General features: G+C 36.6%; 1 protein-coding gene across 12 annotated transcripts in view; it reads right to left on the bottom strand.

Annotated features, from left to right (window-relative positions):
* LOC123560792 (unconventional myosin-Ia-like) overlaps positions 1-24,855 on the bottom strand; it is an 87,854-nt gene that overhangs the window by 48,755 nt on the left and 14,244 nt on the right. For all 12 annotated transcript variants that reach the window (XM_053552882.1, XM_053552883.1, XM_053552884.1 and 9 more), the window contains exons 2-10: positions 23,958-24,052; positions 20,126-20,278; positions 19,460-19,575; positions 4,703-4,797; positions 4,191-4,295; positions 3,224-3,270; positions 1,934-1,997; positions 762-775; positions 388-472 (exon numbers count right to left, since the gene is read on the bottom strand). In XM_053552882.1, the coding sequence (XP_053408857.1) occupies positions 388-472; positions 762-775; positions 1,934-1,997; positions 3,224-3,270; positions 4,191-4,295; positions 4,703-4,797; positions 19,460-19,575; positions 20,126-20,260 (661 nt within the window). In that variant the 5' untranslated portion in view covers positions 20,261-20,278; positions 23,958-24,052. The remainder of the gene's footprint in view (positions 1-387; positions 473-761; positions 776-1,933; positions 1,998-3,223; positions 3,271-4,190; positions 4,296-4,702; positions 4,798-19,459; positions 19,576-20,125; positions 20,279-23,957; positions 24,053-24,855) is intronic.

Genomic DNA, 24,855 nt, shown 5'->3' with positions numbered 1-24,855 from the left:
GGAGTTGTGTAATAACCAACAGTGGCAGCTTCTGTAGAGCATAGTTGGTTCTAACAGTAACTATGTTAATAGCTGTGTAATTTAATAAACATGTCTTCAAGCAACTAACTAGGCCCTAACATTTATTTCTGTTAAACCAATCTATGGATTGTAAAGTATTAAATTATTTCAAAATCTTACAAATGTCTCACCAAATTCATGCAGACAGACGTAGTCTTTTAATTTTTTGGCAGATAGAGGAAATGAATGGAGTTTCTACTACTGTGAAGGATTAAAGAAAGAAGTACATATGTCTACAGACAATAAAAGAATGTCGGTGGAATCAAACTCTTGAAAGTTTCAAACACATTAGTACAGAACTAAAGAAAGTTTCCAACATAAGCTTACCTAGAAAGGTAGGATCAGCCCCAGCCAACAACTGGTAGAAAATATGAAAGTTCCTCTCGCCAGGTATCTGTGACGCTACTCTAGACTGTGTTACAAAATGACAATATATACAGAGAATACAGTTTTTAAGTCAGAAGTTTTTAAAAATTGCAAAATTATTCATATACTAAGCAATATAAAATCAACTCTCATTTTCAAAATTTTCGACCTCTTGGCCTTCATCAAGATAATAATTTCTTTATGTAGTTATGCAATATCCATCATTAATGCCTACTGTAACAAAATGAAAAGCTTTATGATTACATTTCCTGCTATGGTGTAAAGCAATAAGTTATGCGATATTGCTATTTGAAGTAAGATGAATCTTCACTTACCTTTTCCAATAAATCTAAAATAAAAAAAAAAGTTTTTGTGTTTTTTTCACAAATTTATCAAACAAAACAACTATAATACTGAATATGCTACTAACTGAATATCATTATTAAAATGGCCATGACTAATCACATATTATGTTTGTTTTGTTTTCTTGGGTTTTAAGTCATTTTGACGCAATAAAGATCATACGACGACAATAAAGCTTTAATAGGCATTATCTCAGACATGAGTTAGGTTTTCTCACATGAAAATGATTCTACATTTTGCGCGCTGTTTCCAGTCCACAACAGTGAAATCTAATTTCAAATTAATGACTGCAAAAGCCTCTTGACTTTAAATAAGAAATAATAAATATGCTCCTATACTTTTATAAGTGAATTAAAGAGCTTAGTCTAAGTGATTAATTTCTTGTCATCCAATCCACTGCCCATTTTTTATTCACTGATAAAATACAAGAACACATTTATTATTCTTATTCCAACCATGTAAAAACTTGAGTAGTACTTAAAGCTAATAAACTACCTTTTATGATTCATTTAATAGACTGCTACAATTAACACCCAGATTGGAATGCACTGCAGATATACAGTTGAAACTCAAATTGTATCTCAAATTCCAAGGGATTGAGTGTTTTACTACAAGATAACCAAAACTCAACTTAAAAGAGATATTTTATGCGTGCATTTTTGGGACAGGACTTGACAATGTCTTTGAGACAGCAGGAATTTTGTGATAAGCGAGTTCGAGACATCGGATTTCAACTGTATTTCTAAACTTGTAATCTAACAACTTGCAAATCATTTTAGCAAACAGAATTACTTAATCCAAAACAAATGCAGAGGTTATTATCTGACCCAGAGACATGGTCTTGTATATCACATCGCTTTGTAATGACATCATATTTTCTAACCTCACCGCTGAGTTGTATGCTATGAATTTTGCAGAGCTTAAACATGCTTACATCTTTTGTCATGAACACATAACTATGTTTTTGCATGTTGTATTTCTACCATTTATCACTGATAATTTGTGTAAATATAACAGTGGGGTACAAATCATAGAATATAAAAGGTCATTTCCCTACATGTTTATATCAGAAACGTTACAAATCACTACAGAGGCTATATTTCTGAAGTCTACCAAATATCTACAGGAAGAGCCTGGCACTTACAGTTTGTAATCACACCTCCTATAGGATCCCCTTTGAAATCAAACTCTATATCCATGTACTTCCCCTGTAAATATAAAATAACAATTACATGGTCTGTTTAACCTTTAGCATGCTAGATAAATTGTCGTCTGCTGGAAATGTCGTCTGCTAAAATTGAAAAGTTCATTCAATTTGCTCCAAAATTGGAAGAAATACTGTCAGAGTAGCAAACAGCTTGGAACCTGATCAGACGCCGATTTAATCGGCGTCTGATCTGGTTCCAAGCTGTTTGCAAAGGCTGTTAAATTCGCCTGCAGCAGGCTAAGGGTTAATGATGACAAGACTGATATGACATGAAATTTCATCACTTACAATTGAGTTTATTTTATATGTGAAAAATGCAATTTTGTGACAATTTGTCTTTAACATATAGTATATTCATCAAAAGGTTCTCTTTGTCATGTTATTTATTACTTTTAGACTTTGAAATAAAATATAGTGATAAAGAGTCGCACAGAGCTATAAGTCTACTTTTTATCAGATATTAATATATAATAGATGTACATTTTTAGTTACTTCCAATGAATTTGTTCATTCTTTAAATTTATCTAACTTCACTAACAGAACTTTACCAAACTGAGTCTGCTATTATCATTTTGCTTGAATGCATTCTATGTTTGTTTCCTAGACTTTATTTACTATCATAACAGCAGTTTTTTAAGTGCCATGTGACCGCTGTTAAGTCTCCCTGTACTTGGACTTAGCCTGGTCCTTTCGGATCATGGAGTACATGATGTTAATGTATGATAGAGTTCCACTCACAGTTGTGGCAAAATCATGTCAGTTGGACCTGTCCGACAAAAAATGGCTACATCCGACATGGAGGGTCTGGGCTTCTGACCGTATGTCCGATATGGTACAGAGCTGGTCGGTTTTACTATCGCTGAAGTGTTTTAGCAATGCAGTTTTCTTATTTTCTTATGCACCTGTTCGTTTTTCATCTATCTAATATCTAACAGTTTTTGATTACATTTTACATGTTTTCAGTCATACGAGTTTCCATTTGGTCAGACAGTTTATCCTGGGTCATCTGACCGAGTCAAGTCTTGAGACTCTTTCGCCATGACTGCACTCAAGCTGGTACTAGTGTGCATAAGAGGTGTTGCAGATTTCATTACCTCTCAGGAACAGAGTCAATCAAACTTGAGTGCCACTATTAATTTGGTTGGCTGAATTCGATCCTTCCAACGGACCTTTTTCATAGATTTTAATGTGCAGTACTTACAAATAGAACTTTTCTACAGTACTTACAAATCTTGAAGAGTTGTCATTCCTCAATGTCTTTGCATTACCAAATGCTGAAATACAGAAACATTTTAAACATTTTATTTGGTAAGTTTTAACAACAGTTCATGTCAAATTCTGGAATATTTGCATTTCTGAGCTATTAACATTTAGCCTGCTGGCGGCAAGTGATTTTGCCTTTACGACCAGTGCAGACCAAGATCAGCCTGCATATCCGTGCAGGCTGATCATGGTCTGCACTGTTTGCTATTTTGTCAGTGAATTTTCGGTGAACATCCCTTTGAATGATAGGTGGTATTGCCCAAATTGGATGATGGACCAATCCATTTTAGAAATTTAGCAGGGTAAAGATTAAGGAGAAACAATGTCTATTTTCTAACACTACAAACAGCGAGTTAATGCCCAGCAGTTTGAACAGGTTTGACATCTCTCAGTGCTAATGTGGCCTGACAGAATGCTAGATGATGGCAATAGACCAATACCAGCAATAGGCAATTTTTATTCTACTACATATTCTTAAATGCTTCAGTTCAGCATCGTTCAGTCAGTAATGCTGCTTATACATGCATATTCTGGCTTTCTGCAGCTAATATAAAATGTTGAAATCCCATACACAGAGTTCAGAACTGAACAGACAATGCTGATTCACTTCGAGTCTGATGTCTAAAGTACATCAGGCCCAGAGCTTAATTTTAATAAGCTAACTTGCTTACTTTTATATGTCATTGCTAAATGAGCATAAATTTTAAGAACTTGCATTTAAATGTGTACCTTACAGTTACACGCAACTCTGCAAAATTTTAGTTGCTTTGCTATATTATGACCAAATATATATGGCAGGCTTTTCAATCTCTGTCTGAATGAATGTCAGACTCAGAACACTGACATTGTTCATATTTTCCACATACATTACATTGTTGCATATTAAGGAAATAATATTCCAAGGGACCGCTCATCCAGTACAAATTATTACCTTCAAGTACTGGGTTTGACTGAAGAAGCTGTTCCTTCACTCGATCAATTTCTCGTCCTTTACCCGACACTTGAGCAACATACTGCATTATCACTTTACTCGCCTCTGTAAATACATGTACACGGCTTTCGTAAACAAACCACTTTGAAAATATAAACATGTTAAACCAAGTTTAATTTATGCTTAGATAAGCTAAGTCTGAAGCTTACGAGGTTGATCTTCCTTAAAGTTTACTGTTACAGCCTTGCAACGTCAGGTCACAGAGTGTGTGAACATTGCTCAGCTTTCCTTCAAACTATGTAACTCCACAATAAACTGGCCAATAAAACAAATTAGTGTGGACAGCTTACATAAAAGTCTTCCTCATACTGGAAAAAATATGTAATTATCTATTCCTTCAACTCAGTTCTCATTCTATGTAAATTCATGCTTCGGTCAACTGATTTGGAGACTAGTAGTATTAAAACTCACAGCTCCACTGTATTCTCACCAACAACAGGAACAACACATACCTGTTTTACCGGCTCCACTTTCACCAGAGATAATAATACACTGGTCCAAGTTCCGGTCTCGCATTGATCTGTATGCCTCATCTGATATAGCATATCTGGAAAGAAACAACATTACTGTAACAAGAGCTGTCAGTGGACAGCACGCATGACTATCCTCAGTGCTTGATAGTATAATATAAGCAATGAGTAAAACTTTAACATTACAATAAGCATATTCTAAGTCAAAAAGGGGCCATAATTCAGTCAAAATGCTTGATAGAGTTGCCTCCTCCTTTTTACAGACTGGGGTCATGATGGTAAACAAGTGTGCAAAATATGAAAGCAATATCTCAATGGACTTTGAAAATATTTGGGGTGGTACGCAAACTTTAACATTTGTGTGACGCTCACGCTCATGCTAACGCTAACGCTCACGCCGACGCGAGTAGGATAGCTCACCTATTCTTTAAATAGTCGAGCTAAAAAGCTGTCCTTCACATGGTTTCTATTCAGTCCTTGTTCATTTAAACATAAACTTATTGCTTATAGGTGGCTGCATTCTTTGAATGTGGCTTTTCTTTTGGACCTTTGGCACTGTTTTCGATTGTTTGAATGCATATTGTCAGAAATCTCAATAAAAAGGATTATTTTTGTTGGGTTAAACGTCACAACATAACTACAGGTCATATGGCATCTTTCCAGATTTTGATGGTGGAGGAAGAACCGAAGTGCCCCTCCCAGCACTGTTTAATTACCGGCGGGCATCTTGCAAGAACAAGCAACCTTCTGTAAACTAGAAGAAGGCTTTCTCACATGAAGAATTCAACACCCTGAGAGAGGCTTGATCTCACATTGGTGAGGGGCAGATGATTCAAAGCCAGAATACCTTAACCACTAAGCAACGGTGGTCCCTTAATAAAAAGAAAATAAGCAGGATGATTATAATACTTGGTTTCATTCTCTGTCAATTTACAATGAAACCAGAAACATCAATATTTTTTCATACTGACATAAGATGTGTGATATCAGGTAAATGTGTGTTGTTGTTGCCTTAATCTTACACCTTTAGAACATTAATGACCCCTTCTGGATCATACCAGGCTCATCAAAAACTGAGCCTAGCAGCTGAACATACACCTTATTAGATGGGTCATTTAGTTCACTTAGCTGCCCTATAGATACACCATGGGCAAGTTGCAACTCTATTTCCTTCAATAACCTCTTGATAACCTGATAACAGGATTTATATATTGTATACAAGTTATTCATTGAAGACAGTAGTCTTCTCTGGTTAATATCCCTGTATAATTCAAATCAGCTGATAAGGCAGAAATCATCTTGTCTGACATTTATATATCACTTTCACACAGTATCTGAAGTATGAGAGACATTGTAAAGTAGAAGATAACCATAAACAATACATAGATTTCATCAGGTACCATTTAGATTAGTAAATTTATTCTTGTCAAACAGAAACTTGTCAAGCTTTCAAGAATAACAAAAACTCATTCTGAAGCATCAAAGACTAGCATACTATATTATACTATTGTAACATTCCGAAGCATGAGAGGCCAACATAAGACATCCTGCTTTCATTGTTTATTATTCTGAAGCAAGAAGACCATCAAACCAATCTTGTTTCATTCTGAAGCATGGGAAACCAACATACACATCTTACTTCCACAGTTTCATTCTGAAGCATGGAAAACCAACATACACATCTTACTTCCACAGTTTCATTCTGAAGCATGGGAAACCAAAATACACATCTTACTTCCACAGTTTCATTCTGAAGCATGGGAGACCAACATACACATCTTACATCCACTGTTTCATTCTGAAGCATGGGAAACCAAAATACACATCTTACTTCCACAGTTTCATTCTGAAGCATGGGAGACCAACATACACATCTTACATCCACTGTTTCATTCTGAAGCATGAGAGACCAACATACACATCTTACTTCCACAGTTTCATTCTGAAGCATGGGAAACCAAAATACACATCTTACTTCCACAGTTTCATTCTGAAGCATGGGAGACCAACATACACAGCTTACATCCACAGTTTCATTCTGAAGCATGGGAAACCAAAATACACATCTTACTTCCACTGCCTCATTCTGAAGCATGGGAGTCAAACATACACATCTTACATCCACTGCCTCATTCTGAAGCATGGGAGACTAACATACACATCTTACTTCCACAGTTTCATTCTGAAGCATGGGAAACCAAAATACACATCTTACTTCCACAGTTTCATTCTGAAGCATGGGAGACCAACATACACATCTTACTTCCACAGATTCATTCTGAAGCACTGGAAAACCAACATACACATCTTACATCCACTGCTTCATTCTGAAGCATGGGAGACCAACATACACATCTTACATCCACTGCCTCATTCTGAAGCATGGGAGACTAACATACACATCTTACATCCACTCCTGTTTCATTCTGAAGCATGGGAGACCAACATACACATCTTACTTCCACTGCCTCATTCTGAAGCATGGGAGACCAACATATGCATCTTTTGTTTGTTTGTTTGTTTTGGGTTTAACGCCGTTTTTCAACAGTATTTCAGTCATGTAACGGCGGGCAGTTAACCTAACCAGTGTTCCTGAATTCTGTACCAGTACAAACCTGTTCTCCGCAAGTAACTGCCAACTTCCCCACTTGAATCAGACACAATGTCGTTTATCAAATAGTCACGGAGAACATACACCCCGCCCGAGGATCGAACTCACGACCCCGCGATCCGTAGACCAACGCTCTACCTACTGAGCTAAGCGGGCGGGTCAATATATGCATCTTACATCCACGCCTGTATCATTCTGAAGCATGGGAGACCAACATACACATCTTACATCCACTGCCTCATTCTGAAGCATGGGAGACCAACATACACGTCTTACATCCACTGCTTCATTCTGAAGCATGGGAGACCAACATACACGTCTTACATCCACTGCTTCATTCTGAAGCATGGGAGACCAACATACACGTCTTACATCCACTGCTTCATTCTGAAGCATGGGAGACCAACATACACGTCTTACATCCACTGTTTCATTCTGAAGCATGGGAAACCAACATACACATCTTACTTCCACAGTTTCATTCTGAAGCATGGGAGACCAACATACACATCTTACAGCCACTGTTTCATTCTGAAGCATTGCTGACCCAACATTCTTCTTTACAGAAACATGTTTACACCCTCAGCCTCACTCCAAAACAAGAAAGACCAGTTTACAGTGCAACCTCACAGGAGTGAACATGGCTGAGATTACTAAAATAAGTTTGTTGCTGAAAGGTTGCTGATACAGACTCTGAGGCTAGTTTGTTAAAGCTTCATCCAGTTGGAAAGGAAGTATCTGGGTTTGAGACTAAGGGAGGTGATTGCTCTTTCAAAGTGCCAATAAGAGAGGCTTTAACATTTAGCCTGCTAAATTTCTAAAATGGACTGGTCCATCATACTTCAATATGGACAGTACCACTTACTATGCAAAGGGGTGTTCATTGAAAATTTGCTGACTGAATAGCGAACAGTGAGTGGATATACAGGTTGATCTTGGTCTGCACTAGTCGCAAAGGCAGAATCACTTGCCGCCAGCAGGCTAAAGGTTGATAGACCAGTTTACTTCCTTGTTTCACTCCGAAGCAAGAGAGACCTGAGCTTATCTCCACTGTTTCATTCTGGAGAGTGACATTGAACCAACAAATTCCATAATTTATTTTTCATGGGTGGTGATTCAAGAATAACTTTTTAAAGTTTGAGGCAAATCCATCAAGTAATAACAAATAAAAGTCAAAGTGCATCAAAACTTTAACCAAGGTGTGGACGCTTATGAGGACACTGATGCCAGAGTGAGTAAGTAGCTCTCATATACCTGGTCTATACCGAGCTAAAATGAATAATTTTAAGACATATTCTTCATTATAGCCCGCTGGTTTGTTTTGAACGAAAAAGGAAGTGTATCATATTTCACTCACCATGCAATATAATGGCTTTAGAAGGAAATAATAGCCCTGTCAAGATCAAATAAGAGTTATGTTGCATATAATTAGATCCTGTATGTCTAGTCAATTCAATAAAAAATTTTCTTTGTATATTATGTTTGTGCAAAACCGTCTGTATTATGTATTCCTTTTTGCTGGTTTTAAAGCAACCTGTTCACACTGTTTTGGTAATATAAACTGCTACAATATAAGAACCTTTTGGTGATACTAGTTTGAAATAAATATCAAAAGGTATTTTATTAAAACATCTTACACTCCGAAATCATTAAAAGTTATGGGGTTTCTGCCAAAAGCAATATTTGGTGGGGATACGGACTTGTGGATTTCAGCTTTTGGACATAAAATGAATGGGGATTTTATCAAATGACTCAACCCCTAAATCCACAAAAATGAGTCCCCCATGAATATCAATGATGTCACAGTATCTTGTTCTGTGTAAATGATGGTACCAAGTGTTTTGTTGACACTCTGAGACCACAATTATGACAACTGTAAAAGTTTCGGCTGGAGGAAGGCTCCTATTGCTTTCAAAGGTAGACTATTTCAAGAATTTACAGGCACTTTGTTGAACCTTTGACCTGTTATAAGTCAATTTATACTGACTTTCTAACAAGGAAACTTAACCCTGGCATGACTAGTTAACCATCAGCCTGCTGGTGGCAAGCGATTCTGCCTTTGCAAACAGTGCAGACCAAGACCAGTCTGCACATCTGTGCAGACTGATCATGGTCTGCACTGTTCGCTATTCAGTCAGTAAATTTTCAATGAACACCCCTTCCAATAATAAATGGTACTGCCCAAAATGAATGATGAACCAGTCCATTTTAGAAATTTATCAGAGTAAAGGTTAAAAGAAGAGTGAGGAGAAATTGATTCAGAGTCCAAGACCTTTACAATACTCGGCAGCCCCACGTCCAGACCTGCTGGGATCATCTATTTGAGATATCACTCAGCACAAAATATCACACACTACCAGGAATCAAATCTTAACTGCATGCATGCATAGCTTACTGGCTGACTTTCTTTTTTAAACGATTTTGAGGAGAATAGGATTTGATTCTGCAGTTTGAGTCCTATTTCTGAAGAATTCATAGTATTTTAATAACACAGGACAGAAATATAGCAATACATGCCAAGTTTAAGAACAAACAAACGTAGTAAATTTTGTGAAAGTTTATACATGTTATATAAGGAAAGAAAAAATTTACAATTGTTTGATCTTGGCCAGACAAAACTGCAACGACTATTCCTCTTGTGTATTAGGTTAAACATATTTCCATTTTAAGTACTCTTCTTTTGGAATTAATTAGTCTTCATGGAATAAATTTAGATCTTAAAAGACAACAAAAGGCTTTTCTTTAAATATTTTCAGAAGAAATCAAAGGCTGCCTTAACTTTTATGTAAGTTAATTATTACATAGAATGCTTCATGCCTACCTTCTTGGTTTTATTGTGTTTTGCCTGACATCTGATGTCTAGATTTTACTGACATTTGCTGAGATATTGACTGGAATTGTACATGATGTTCAGTTGCACTATTTTGGCATCATACCCTTACAAGTAATTACATTTTTGATAATACTTGCTAGCAATTTTACTGCCCCTCTCTAACAGACTGATGCAGTTTTTACCAAACATTTTTTAAAGAGTATAAAAAATGGGAATTTGGCAAAAAAGACATCTTTCACACAAAAAAACCTGAGGAAAATATTTACAGGGGGTCCAGAAAAAGCTTCGGCAAACACTTTAAATTTCTTTTTAGATATTCAACTACGAAATGTGAAAGTGACCAAATAATGGCTATAAAAGTCCAAAGTGGTACCACACCAGAAAGACGATGACCAAGCAAAAATTACGAGCTCCACATGCATGGTTGGAAAGTCTATCCATTTTAACCACAAACTGATCTATGGATGTATGACTGACCAGTATTAACATTCCAATTAAAATTGTCCGTTATAAGTTAGCAACCATGTTTAATTTATTTATTTTATTTGGGTTTTACGGCGCACCAACACAGTATAGGTTATATGGCGCCAAACAGGACTACAAATTTTGGTTTCACATCTCATTTACATCGAAATAAAAACATGAGGTATGGAATCAAAATTTGCATACCTACTGGAATCACAGAGTTACAGCAAAACCAAGTGTGAAGACCCTATTAGTCTCCTCTTACGATCATGCAAGGGTAAGGCAGTGGTTCCAATTCTTTTCATACACAGATCGTCCCAGAACCACATGAGGCGCGACCATGTTTAAACCATAGTCTCTAACCTTGGTCAGAACAAAGGCTTATCACAAACTTAAACCAGCTGCCAATAAGAACAAGGAGCTGCGTTCAATTAACGCTTGATGCCCCCGATGGCATCCTTGTCGATACAAAGCAACCTAAGTCCAAAACGAGGTCAAGTTCAAGGTCAAGGTCAAACTGACGTCAGGTGATGTCTGAAGATGAGGAATGCTCACAGGTTACATCTGCATTAGTATCAAGTCATTCTAGTTAGGGGTATTGATGCTAAATAAAATGGTCCCATTTGGTTAACCTCGTACAGACAGACAGGACAATCACTATATGCCTCCCGCATCAGTAGATGCCGGGAGCATAAAAAGCCATGGTCAGTCATTACTAAGGCTGACTGGCGAGTGCAATAGTTCTACTTCGAAAAGTCGAGCTAAAAACAGGCACATCCGAATTTATATCACCTACTGCATAGTGATGATATAATAACCCAAACCGTATTGCCGTTAAAAACTCAATTTCCTACCACGCACAATATAATCAAATTATGTTGAGACGGTCACCTTGAAAAATCTATCGTCTTAGGTGTTCACAGTCAACGTAGACTTAATTCGCAGATGTCTAATAAGAGTAAAGCAGAGACGAAATTCAAAGAACGTCAGAAGTCTTTAATCTTTAGCCTGCTAAATTTCTCAAATTGACTTTGGGCAGTACCATTTATTATCGAGTGGGCATTCAGTGAAAAATTACTGACTGAATAGCAAACAGTGCATCCGTGCAGGCTGATCTTGGTCTGCACTGGTCGCAAAGGCAGAATCGATCACTTGCTGCCAGCAGGCTAAAGGTTAATGCTTTGCCATTAGCATGTTTGAAAGTAATGATGGAGTGCAACAGAACTGAACCGTGGTATTTAACATGACATAACAGTATAGGAATATGGACAAGACCCCACTGCCCCCAATCCCAACTCTGATAATAAATTCAAATATTCTAGGTGATCAAAGGCAAAAAAAGTTGCAAATAACTCTCACTTTGATTTTTCTAATTTTAAGTCTTAAGATAAATGAAAACAGGGTAACAACCTTACAGAATATGATATTTCCAACGAAATTACAATTTCTTATTATTAATATTACAACATCATCTATGGCAGAAATTAAGCGTCGGAAATTATATATATTTTTTTGATTTCATATTACCATGCAATATAATCCTGTTACCATGGCTATGGTAGATTGCTTTCTAAAACTTCTAATATCGAATCAAATCAATGATGCTGACTTTTAAGATTTTTTAAACTACTTTAATAAATCTGGAGCAATATTTGTTGTTTTGTAATTTTTTTAGCAAAGTAACTGACTTGGTATTTAATGAGAAGGCCATTACTGAGACATTCTGAAAAGGTGAAGGCCAAAAAAACTTTTTACTCTTACCTTTTTTTTACAACAAAAATGATTTTAACGAGGGTTTGTCATTACATTTTTCTGTTACAATAACAATTATGTCAATTCAATTTTAATGGTTTGCAGCAATAAATACTATTTATTCTATCACTGATCATGGTATATTGTAGGCAGCTGTTGAAATCTTATGCAGTACATTCCGGGGCATTTTTTCCAATGAAATAAGTCCTAGCCAGTGGGGCAGGGGGTGAGGTGGGTCAGGGTGTGGGTAAGTGCAGAGGTATAAGGACCTAACAAACAATATTAGTGTGAAAATGCAAAAAAAAAAAAACAAATTGGAAGGGGTGGAGGAAGCAGTGTATATGAGTGTGTGTTTTGGGCCGGGAGGTTAAGGGATACTACGAAGAGGAGATATAATGTAAGAAAACAAGAGCTGTCACTAATGGTGACAAATGCCCCCGCAACGCCTTGACCTATGACCAGGTGACCTTGACCTTTGACGTGGTGACCCCAAAGTCAATAGGGGTCGTGTACTCAATAAGTACTATTAGCATGTGAAGTTTGAAGGTCCTGGGTGCAGTGGTTCGCGAGTAAAGTGCCTTCATGCAAAAAGGTAACACTGGCCCCTGTGACCTTGACCTTTGACCTGTTGACCCCAAAGTTAGTAGGGTTCGTGTACTCAATAAGTACTATCAACATGTGAAGTTTGATGGTCCTGGGTGCAGTGGTTCACGAGAAAAGTGCCTTCATGCAAAAAGTTAACGTTGGCCCCTGTGACCTTGACTTTTGACCTGGTGACCCCAAAGTCAGTAGGGGTCGTGTACTCAATAAGTACTATCAGCATGTGAAGTTTGAAGGTCCTGGGTGCAGTGGTTCGCGAGTAAAGTGCCTTCATGCAAAAAGTTAACGTTGGCCCCTGTGACCTTGACCTTTAACCTGGTGACCCCAAAGTCAGTAGGGGTTGTGTACTTGATGAGTACTATCAGCATGTGAAGTTTGAAGGTCCTGGGTGCAGTGGTTCGCGAGTAAAGTGCCTTCATGCAAAAAGTTAACGTTGGCCCCTGTGACCTTGACCTTTGACTTGGTGACCCGAAAGTCAGTAGGGGTTGTGTACTGAATGAGTACTATCAGCATGTGAAGTTTGAAGGTCCTGGGTGCAGTGGTTGGCGAGTAAAGTGCCTTCATGCAAAAAGTTTATGTCGTGACTAACGAACGATTGAACAAACGAACGGACGGACGGACAGTTGAAAACTAACATGCCTCCCTTCGGGGGCATAAAAACTGGAAGCGGGGTCGGGGTAGAAGTGGGGAAGGGGGTTTAGGGATATAAAAAAAACCCCCAAAAAACACATTAACATATTAGATATCAGATATGATTAACCCAGTGTAGATCATGATAAACCTGCATATCCGTGCAGTCTGATCAAGATCTGCACTGTTCGCCTTTCAGTCAGTATCATTTTGGTAAGGGGTAAACAAATGTAACAACTGGGAAAAATAATGAGCTAATTTTAGATTGGAAGCCTTTTGCTTTTGTTAAAGAAGAGAAAAAAGTCCTGCATTCAAGAAATTATAACTTCAGTTCTACCATGAACTCCAGCTGGACAACCATCTGTTCAGGACAGGTCATCAAAAACATTTTATCAAACTGGATTATCTAGTACTTTCATGTCAAATCTGCTTAAAATCATGAAAGTAACAGGAAACAAGATTAAATAATTTTAAATTAAACATTTCACTGTTGACCTAGGCTTCACTTTATCTACTTAAATAAATGTTCAACAAGATTAAGGTAGTTTGTTTTATCAATTATTTTCAACCACAAATCATAATATACTGCCTTAAAAATGTTTATCTACTTAATTAATTTTTAATTCATGCAAATAGGTAACAAAGTTATGTTGAGACATAAACAAATGTCTGTAAAGATCTGTTTTATCTAACAAATGTCATATTGGTGACCTTGTTCTTTGTATAAGTGAATAATTTAAGTCTTGTATACAACAAGAGCTGTCCGTAAGACAGCCAAGCTCGACTATTCGAAATATTGTCCCAGAGGCAGGAAAATATTACCTAAAAAGGTTAAATATCAAAAGAGTTTTAAGTTCAAAAGGGGGAATAATTTGACCAAAATGCATATCAGTTATGGGACTTGCTGCTATCAACTAGTTTTATAACTCCTAAGGCACATGTGAAGTTTCAATTCAATATCTGCATTAGTTTTGGAAGTAGAAACTCGCATGTAAAACTTTAACCAGAATTTTCAAAGTCCAAAAGGGGGCATAATTTGCCCAAAATACATGCCAGAGTTATGGAACTTGATCCAGTGAGGTTAGTAATTGATCTAGAAAAAGAAAAAATAAGTTTCAAATCTATACGCCTTTTAGTAATAGCTGTATGTACTTGCACGCAAAACTTTAACCAGAATTTGCTAAGTCCAAAAGGGGGCATAATTTGGCCAAAATGAAGGTCAGAGTTATGGGACTTGCTGCTATCAACTAGCTTTATAACCCCGAAGACACATGTGAAGTTTCAAATCAATATCTGCATTAGTTTTGGAGATAATAACTTGCATGTAAAACTTTAACCAAAATTTTCTAAGTCTAAAAGGGGGCATAATTTGCTCAGAAAACATGTCAGAGTTATGGAACTTGACCCAGTGAGGTTGGTAATTGATCTAGAAAAAGAAAAAATATGTTTCAAATCTATATGCCTTTTAGAAATAGCTGTATGTACTTGCATGCAAAACTTTAACCAGAATTTTCTAAGTCCAAAAGGGGGCATAATTTGGCCAAAATGAAGGTCAGAGTTATGGGACTTGCTGCTATCAACTAGTTTTATAACCCCGAAGACACATGTGAAGTTTCAAATCAATATCTGCATTAGTTTGGAGATAATAACTTGCATGTAAAACTTTAACCAAAATATTCTAAGTCTGAAAGGGGGCATAATTTGCTCAAAATACATGTCAGAGTTATGGGACTTGACCCAGAGAGGTTGGAAATTGATCAAGAAAAAGAAAAAATAAGTTTCAAATCTATATGCCTTTTAGAAATAGCTGTATGTAACTTGCACGCAAAACTTTAACCAGAATTTTCTAAGTCCAAAAGGGGGCATAATTTGGCCAAAATGAAAGTCAGAGTTATGGGACTTGCTGCTATCAACTAGTTTTATAACCCCGAAGACACATGTGAAGTTTCAAATCAATATCTGCATTAGTTTTGGAGATAGTAACTTGCATGTAAAACTTTAACCAAAATTTTCTAAGTCCAAAAGGGGGCATAATTTGCTCAAAATACATGTCAGAGTTATGGGACTTGACCCAGAGAGGTTGGTAATTGACCTAGAAAAAGAAAAAATAAGTTTCAAAGCTATATGCCTTTAATTGATGGCTGTATGTACTTGCATGCAAAAACTTAACCAAGGTGTGACGCCGACGCCGACGCCAGGGTGAGTAGAATAGCTAGACTATTCTTTGAATAGTCGAGCTAAAAAATACTGGTTATAAAGTTTAAACAAACCTTTACTGTACGTATATAGGGAAGGTCAAAAAGTAAATCATAACACACTCTAGCTAGACACACCTAGACATAGTGTGAATGGTTAATCAAAGAACTCAATCACCCTGACAGGTTGTCTTCCAAGCAAGTCATAACTATAAAGACTCCAGTCAGTTTGATTTTTATTTGCCAAACAAGCTGCAATTACAGCTAAAGATGCCTTAGTGATCAGCAAGCTGCATTTACAGCTAAAGATGCCTTAGTGATCAGCAAGCTGCATTTACAGCTAAAGATGCCTTAGTGATCAGCAAGCTGGATTTACAGCTAAAGATGCCTTAGTGATCAGCAAGCTGCATTTACAGCTAAAGATGCCTTAGTGATCAGCAAGCTGCATTTACAGCTAAAGATGCCTTCAGCAAGCTGCATTTACAGCTAAAGATGCCTGAGTGATCAGCAAGCTGGATTTACAGCTAAAGATGCCTTAGTGATCAGCAAGCTGGATATACAGCTGAAGATGCCTTAGTGATCAGCAAGCTGCATTTACAGCTAAAGATGCCTTAGTGATCAGCAAGCTGGATATAGTCAGCTAAAGATGCCTTAGTGATCAGCAAGCTGGATATAGTCAGCTAAAGATGCCTTAGTGATCAGCAAGCTGGATATAGTCAGCTAAAGATGCCTTAGTGATCAGCAAGCTTGATTTACAGCTAAAGATGCCTTAGTGATCAGCAAGCTGGATATAGTCAGCTTAAGATGCCTTAGTGATCAGCAAGCTGCTATATAGTCAGCTAAAGATGCCTTAGTGATCAACAAGCTGGATACAGTCAGCTAAAGATGCCTTAGTGATCAGCAAGCTGGATACAGTCAGCTAAAGATGCCTTAGTTATCAGCAAGCTGGATATAGTCAGCTAAAGATGCCTTAGTGATCAGCAAGCGCGATACACAGCTAAAGATGCCTTAGTGATCAGCAAGCTGGATATACAGCTAAAGATGCCTTAGTGATCAGCAAGCTGGATATACAGCTAAAGATGCCTTAGTGATCAGCAAGCTGGATATACAGCTTAAGATGCCTTAGTGATCAGCAAGCTGGATACAGTCAGCTAAAGATGCCTTAGTTATCAGCAAGCTGGATATAGTCAGCTAAAGATGCCTTAGTTATCAGCAAGCGCGATACACAGCTAAAGATGCCTTAGTGATCAGCAAGCTGGATATACAGCTAAAGATGCCTTAGTGATCAGCAGGCTGGATATACAGCTAAAGATGCCTTAGTGATCAGCAAGCTGGATACACAGCTAAAGATGCCTTAGTGATCAGCAAGCTGGATACACAGCTAAAGATGCCTTAGTGATCAGCAAGCTGGATACACAGCTAAAGATGCCTTAGTGATCAGCAAGCTGGATACACAGCTAAAGATGCCTTAGTGATCAGCAAGCTGGATATACAGCTAAAGATGCCTTAGTGATCATCTGTATTTAGCAGCCACTTGCCTTACGAAATCAGTTAGCTTACTTCCCAAACTGAGTTTTTATTCTACTTTCAACTTATCTTAAACAGCCCCCTGCCTTAAGCAGACAGACTGTGTCACTCCCTGCTTAATAAGGGTTTGACTGTATTTATTTTTCTTGAAGAAGCATGAAGGTCAAACAAATGTATTGCTTGTTTCTATATCAGAATCGATGTAGGAGGTTTGTTTTCTTCTACTTGTTTTCTAAACCCTTACTCTGCTAAATTTCTATGAACTTGTCCATCTTTTAAATTGGACATTTCCACTAACTGTTAAAAGGGGTACCAAAAAGATACCAGTTGACTGAATAGCAAACAGTGCAGATCTTGATCAGACTGCTCAGATGTACTGAGTATGTGATAAGCAGAATATTAAATTTATGAAGTTAAAATACAGACTTTAATGAACTTGTTGAATATAGAACTTGTTGAATAAAACAATATTATTTATGAATCATGTTTTATTCAACTTGTTAAAAAAATTCAGTCCTGAAATGATGCTGATTTAATATCCTCTAGGACCCAATTTAAAGGAACTACTTTCATAAAACGTGGGTATCATTGAGCCAGTCAAAAACTAGGACCAGTCCTGTCAACTTTGTAAGGTATCCTTACTGCACCTCAACTCATGGAACACAGTGCAGATATTAAAATAGGCAGAAATAATTTATTAAAACATTCTTTTTTTTCAATAGACTAATTATAAATTTTGAAACAAAGATTTTTTTGTAATGATTAATAATCAAGATCATATGACACAGAGAGTTACATCAGAGAACAAGAAACGAAATCTCAGTCACATTACCCTAATTCACCGAATATAAGCGACATAATTAAGTCTACTTTAAGTGCAGATTTTATCATGAATCTGCAATACTGTGCATTTTAAAACTGTATACATTCAAAATTAATGGCCTAAGACTTTTCGGTCCCAAACATTCCATAACTGACATGCATTAAGAGAGAGTGAACCAAACAAACTAGCAATTTTAGTACTATCACTTATGATAAGAAATTTGTACCCATCCCAAATATATCCTGTCTTGGTAAGATTTTAGATAAGTTATCAGATTTTGTCAGCATGTTAAATATTTATGTAAAATGTATAAACAGGAGAGGTAACATTCATTTTATGGCAGTATGGTAGGCAATTTCAGTTTTCTTGGTTTTTAAGTCACAACAGTACAGTTTTGGTAATATGGTGAATTTCCAGTTTTTAATGATGGAGGAAGATCTCAGCTGCCCCTCTAAACACTATTTCCGGCACAGGTGGGCACCTGTCTTGTGCAGAGCGACCGGCCTTGTGCAAGTCCCCTGATTGAATGACATCCTAACACAGTCCAAGCAGGGCTTCAACTCAGAGAGGTGGTGAGTGATCTGAAGTCAGACCTTTACCACTTGGCTTCCAGACTATACAAGAGAATAGTCAAGTGCCCAAAGTTATAAATTCAGTCTGGTGGCAAGCCTCAGGAGTTAAACATCAGATTAAAATCAACCAAGGCAAGTCTGCATACAGTGCCTAGTCTGAACTTGTAATAACTTCATATGCAGCTAAACTGACCCATACTTTACCTGCATTTTTTTTTATTTTTTGAACAACCAAAAAGTATAAACAAATGCTTTTCCTCTTATTCAGTACATCTACATGCTCATATGACATTTTTCCCCTTTATCTACTGTTACTTCTAAGAAAGAATAGTTTTTTGGTCTAATGCTGGGGAGGGTGGGGGGTGCAAAGAATATGCTGGCTCCCCACCCACCAGTCATCAAAGTTGGCCCCCACCTGTTCCTACGCCTATGTAATGAAAGTAGAGATTTGAACCAGTAGGTTATACATTCAAATCCTGGCTTGTTTATAGATGAACCTTCTCCCAAAATTGTTGACATATAGTCAAATTTACATAACAACCATGCTGGGGGCAGCCAAGAAAGTGGTCTTTGTCAGCAGGTTGTCTCTATAGACTGATTTAAGTACACTACAATATCTGAATATCAAAGCCAGCACTGTTTCAAGTGGTTTGTATAGCCAGGAGGTCTTTTTGCTATGGTGTAAAACACACTTCTAAAATTCCTGTCGACTACAAAGGATTCATACTTACATGTGAGGTGGCAATTCATAGATGTTCCTGCTTCTATACTCTTCTATAACCTCGGGGGTGTACAGGGGTAACTTCTTGTACGGGTTCACAGACACAACAACTGTGCCTATGTAAGTCTACAAAATACATAAATAACAATAAAATACAATAGAAGCAAGCAATTATACATACACAACAACAGACTACTGTATAATTACATAGTTATATATATTTATTTATTTCCAATTATCTATTATTCTAATAACATCTCTAATAGAAATCAATAGTCTGTCAACTGATGGGAAACTGCTCAAAGCATTCATTAATTAAATACCATACTTGGATAACAATTAATACATTCAACATCATTAATGCCATCAATTGTTATTACTTCTAACATACATTTGATTCATGATATTTAAAAATGTTACAGGTGTCTTCTATATTAGTTAGGTACATGTCACTATTGATTGGTTTGATCTGGGATGAAAGTGGGTGTTTTCATATGTCTTGACATATTTTTTTCATCCAAGGTCTGATACTCCTGCCAGTGGTTGTCAGTTACCTCCATTGAATAAAAGTAGTGCAGGTGTTGAAAAAAGGAAGACTTAAGGTCCCTTAACAACTACAAAACTTAAGTGATGAACTTACATCAATACAATCATCGTAAAATACATTAAAACTTACATATATCTGCTCGTGGCTGAAACGTTTCTTGATGTTCTCAATGAATGCCTCCTCTGTAAGAGGGTGGAGCAGTACGGCATCGCTGATACCAACGTTATGCTCTAGTATATACTGAGCACCCAGATGGAGTGCCATCTTAGAAGTGTGTTAATCCTGTAAAATATAAGACGGACTGGTTTACAGATACACCCTCTAAATAACAAACAGCTGTAGTTAATACATTCATACTACATCATATTATAAAGAAGAAAAAGATCTAAAAAATTCCTGATGTTTGAAATACAGCCAAACATGGAGCTGACATTATCTATATAACCTGTCCAAATACATAAACTGTAAATGCAACTAATGCCACCAGAGGGCACTGTAACTCCGAGTAAGGCTTTTTGAAAGGAACTATGACAGCTAGCCTAAAGGTACAAACTTTCTGAAATTTGATACGCAGAAAGAATAACGATAGGTAAAACTTCTCAGTAACTAAAGAGGTTAAAAAGGTTGTTTGCTACCATGATTTAATTAAAAGACATCTACCCCACAGCTACTCCCTAATGCTTTTAAGTCACATAAAAACAGGATAATTAATCTGACAGACAGCTTCCTGTAAACTAATTAGCAGTTTATAGTTTAAGAGATTACCATTAAAATTGAGGACACATTTTACATGTGACTTTGCTTACTTCCTTTTTATTGCTGTTTTTATCAAACCTTATCTACTATATAATCTATATAAGCAGTAATTTACAACTTTCCAACAATTTATGGCTATTCACTCTAGCTTATGGACTATCTATCTATCAACCTACATTTTCACTCATAAAAATCTCATTAATCCATTCCTTGTAAGGGTATTAATCTATCAGACCTGAATATGAATATAGGTCATTATCTGTGCTCCACCTCTATATGGAGAAGTTGCTAGTGATTTGTGGAGCATATGTTAGCATTCCTATGAAAGATACAAGCACTGCTGCACTGTATAGGTTCATTTAAACCATTAAATACTCCGAAGAGAGCATTTTCACACATTTTGAACAGTCATCAAAGCTATTTCTTCATGCTGAAATAGCCAGTGATCTCTTACACATTCACAGACTGCTCATTGCATGTTGTTAGAAAACAGACCGCAGCAACCATAAAAAGACATAGCGAGGCTGGAGTGACAACAATTAGTATCTCTCTGGCAGCTGAGGCGTGAAACAAACAGTAGTTTGGCAAGATTAAACATAGAAATTATGATGTTTTACAAGATGTAGTTCAACCTTTCTTTCAATGAACAGGACAATAATCTGATAATACACAAAATAAGACATCAGTTTGTACAATTTAACATTTTTACAGTGAATCAATCTGCCCCGAAAGTCTTTATTCAAACAATTCAGACATGTACAAAACAATGACATAACACAGAACAGGCCTAGGATTCAGTCAAAAACTAAAAACCTGAAAATCTACATTCCAAGTCTCTGCTTTCATTACCTAGTTAAACTGGGAAATTCTGTGAGTCAAAAGCTGGAAACTTCGGCTACTGTAAAATTATTTAATTTCGTGGGCATGAAATTTCGTCGTTTTGGTCAAAACGGCAATTTTGTGGGGATATGAATTTGTAGATTTCAACTTTTGAACATAAAATGAATGGGAATTTTACTTGTTCGTTGGGATTAAATTTCGTGGATTGACTCAACAAAGAAATCCACGAAAATTAGTTCCCCACGAATATTAATGATTTCACAGTATTCCTGAAAAATCTAGACCTGACCATATTCCTGGTAATATTAAAGCTGACAGATATGATCGTAGATTTGTATCAGTCACTTGAATTTCAATGAAAAGTTTTAGATTTCAATGAAGAAATATAATATCATACTTTAATTCAATTAACGAAAGCTGGGACCTAAAATAGTTCTACCTCCAAAAATAATTTAATAGATGCACACCTGAGTGTGTAACTAACTTCCTTGTCCAGTACCAAATATTAATTGGATTTGTGCATTGTCACCCATGCAATATATAATTGTTACAAATAAGCCAAGAAAGTAGCCACTCCCTGAAGTTAATGTGAGCCGTACCATGAGAAAACCAACATAGTAACTTTGCGACCAGCATGGATCCAGACCAGCCTGCGCATCCGCGCAGTCTGGTCAGGATCCATGCTGTTTGCTAATGGTTTCTCTAATTACAATAGGCTTTGAAAGCGAACAGTATGGATCCTGACCAGACTGCGCGGATGCGCAGGCTGGTCTGGATCCATGCTGGTCGCAAAGCCACTATGTTGGTTTTCTCATGGCACGGCTCATGTATCAATTGCACTTAATTTCATATTCAAGCACACAGATCATTTTTGCTTAATATGCATATAATTATCTCCTTCACAGCGACAATGTATGATATAATAAAACATCTCGTTATATTTAGGTTGAGAAAAGAAGAACAGGAAATACATTGAAATAAAGGCAATATCATAATTCATATAAATCAGGCGATAATTTACATGTCAGTAACTTAAGCAATATCACAATCCCAGTAACTTAAAGCTACTTGCCCACTGTTTGAGTGGAATTTTTCAACATGTTCATTTCTATTTCTGAAAGAACCTAACATGCACCATGCACAACTAGGGTTACTACTGATCACTTGAGTTAAGTTTCATTAAATTTTGTGCATGGGTTCAGGAGATTAGGCACGCACAAGATTGCATATGCAAACTCTATGTAAATATTATTAGTACAGTAAAAACAATCAACCTCCCATAACTCTGCACATTTTTTTTCTGAAAGAACCTAACATGTCCCATACACAACTACTGTTGTTGGTGATCACAAGTACTAAGTTTCATTAAATTGTGTCAAGGGGATGCGCAAAAGATTGTGTCTATGTATACAGTGTAGTAACAAAAAACAAAGTCCCATAACTCTGCAAAAAATTTCCTGAAAGAACCTAACATGCCCCATGCACAAGTAATGTTGTGACTGATCACTTGTGTGAAGTTTCATTAAATTGTGTCAAGGGAATGAGAAGAGATGGTGCGCTCAAGATTATGTCTATGGACAAACAGACAACCTGAAACCAGTATACCCCCACTTACAACTTTGTTGTCGGGGGGATGGGGAGGTACAATGATAACGTGGAGGGAAATACAAGCCAGATATTGGTAAAAATGCAAGAAAAATGTAAATTTCCTGCATTATTTCAAAAGCATGGCAACAGTTAACTACTTTCTACACGATAGTTTTGGCTATTCAAAATATCTTGCAAACATCTTATGTCAAAACGTTTGTACCACTAGTCTCTTTCCGAGTTCTCACGTCTTAATGGATTTTTGAGAGAAATTATTTTTCACCTAAAATGCATGGGTAAGCCCCTTTAATTGGAAACATCAGTGATTTTTGAAACACACCCCACATCCTTTTATTTAGAAATTCTGGGAATGCTTTTCTCATTGTTAAAATGTGAATACAGTACGTTTTTCAAGAAACACTGGAAAAAATGACCAGAAAATAATATATATTCATTCACAGTTATTATAATTTAGTGTAAATATGGAAAAAAAATCAATTTAAATTTGCTCAGTGGAGCTACTGTAAACCTCAAACATTTTGAGCAACTTACAAAAAATCCAGTTCTGATCATCCTTAAGTCTTCATATTTTCTCTAAAAGAAACACATTCAAGTGGAGAAATAAAGACATATAATAAAGTTTTGTTAAGTACCCCTATTGTATACCTCTGATTCATATCCTTACACTTTCTTGTATTCCACTCCTGCAAAATGCTGGAGAATTTCATGATCAAAAATAATATTACGAATATTATATATTAAACTTGCAAAATTTTACCTCAGAAAGTGTTTTTTTTTAGTTAATCCAGCACATATTACGATCTTCACACATGTAATAGTTCCTCTCTGTCACACAACAGGTAGACCTTCAACCTGTAAAATATAGGACATAAAACAATGTCTTCATCTGTTGTATTAATAGCCACTGTCTTCTAGCAAAATACAACCAATTTATCTGTTCTCCAACTATCTAATTTCTTACATGTAAATATCCTAATGTAAAATTCCCAGGTGTGTTTAACTTAAACTCCTGGCACAACAGTATAAAATAGGACATAAAACATATCTTCATTTTTCCTATTAATAGCCACAGTCTTGTAATGAAGTAAAACCAATTGATCCTGTTCCCCAACTTTATCTGATTTTCTTACTATCATAAAATTCACAATCTGAACTGTATTACAATATCTGTGTTCAATATGTGTTTAACACTTACATTAATGAACTCTGATTTTATTCTATGACATGATGATACCTTTAACACCACAGAACATGACAATACAGCCCTTGTATCTGCTGTATGACGTGACACCAAAAACAGAGGATTGCAGATTTTAACCTATGTGCTAAAGTCATATTGAATGGTACACTCTAGTAATTAGTTTCTGTTTCTAAGCAAGTTTTATCAATACCATTGATCTTTGCATCTACAGATGGTGATATAAATGAAATCAGACAGGGATCCAATCCTGACGTCTGCAGACTGACATGGAATCAAGGCAAGGATCCAATCCTGACGTCTGCAGACTGACATGGAATCAAGGCAAGGGTCCAATCCTTGCACCTGCAAATGGAAGGGTTAAACCCTTGACATGGAATCTAGAGAAGGGTTCAATCCTGATACCTGAAGACTGACCTGATATCATGGAACACTGAGAACAGCAGAGTGACAAGAA

The sequence above is a fragment of the Mercenaria mercenaria genome, chromosome 10, assembly GCF_021730395.1.
Source record: "Mercenaria mercenaria strain notata chromosome 10, MADL_Memer_1, whole genome shotgun sequence".
Taxonomy (NCBI): Eukaryota; Metazoa; Mollusca; class Bivalvia; order Venerida; family Veneridae; genus Mercenaria; species Mercenaria mercenaria.
The sequence above is the reverse complement of the archived record's forward strand: the minus strand, read 5'-3'. Positions and strand labels throughout refer to the sequence as shown.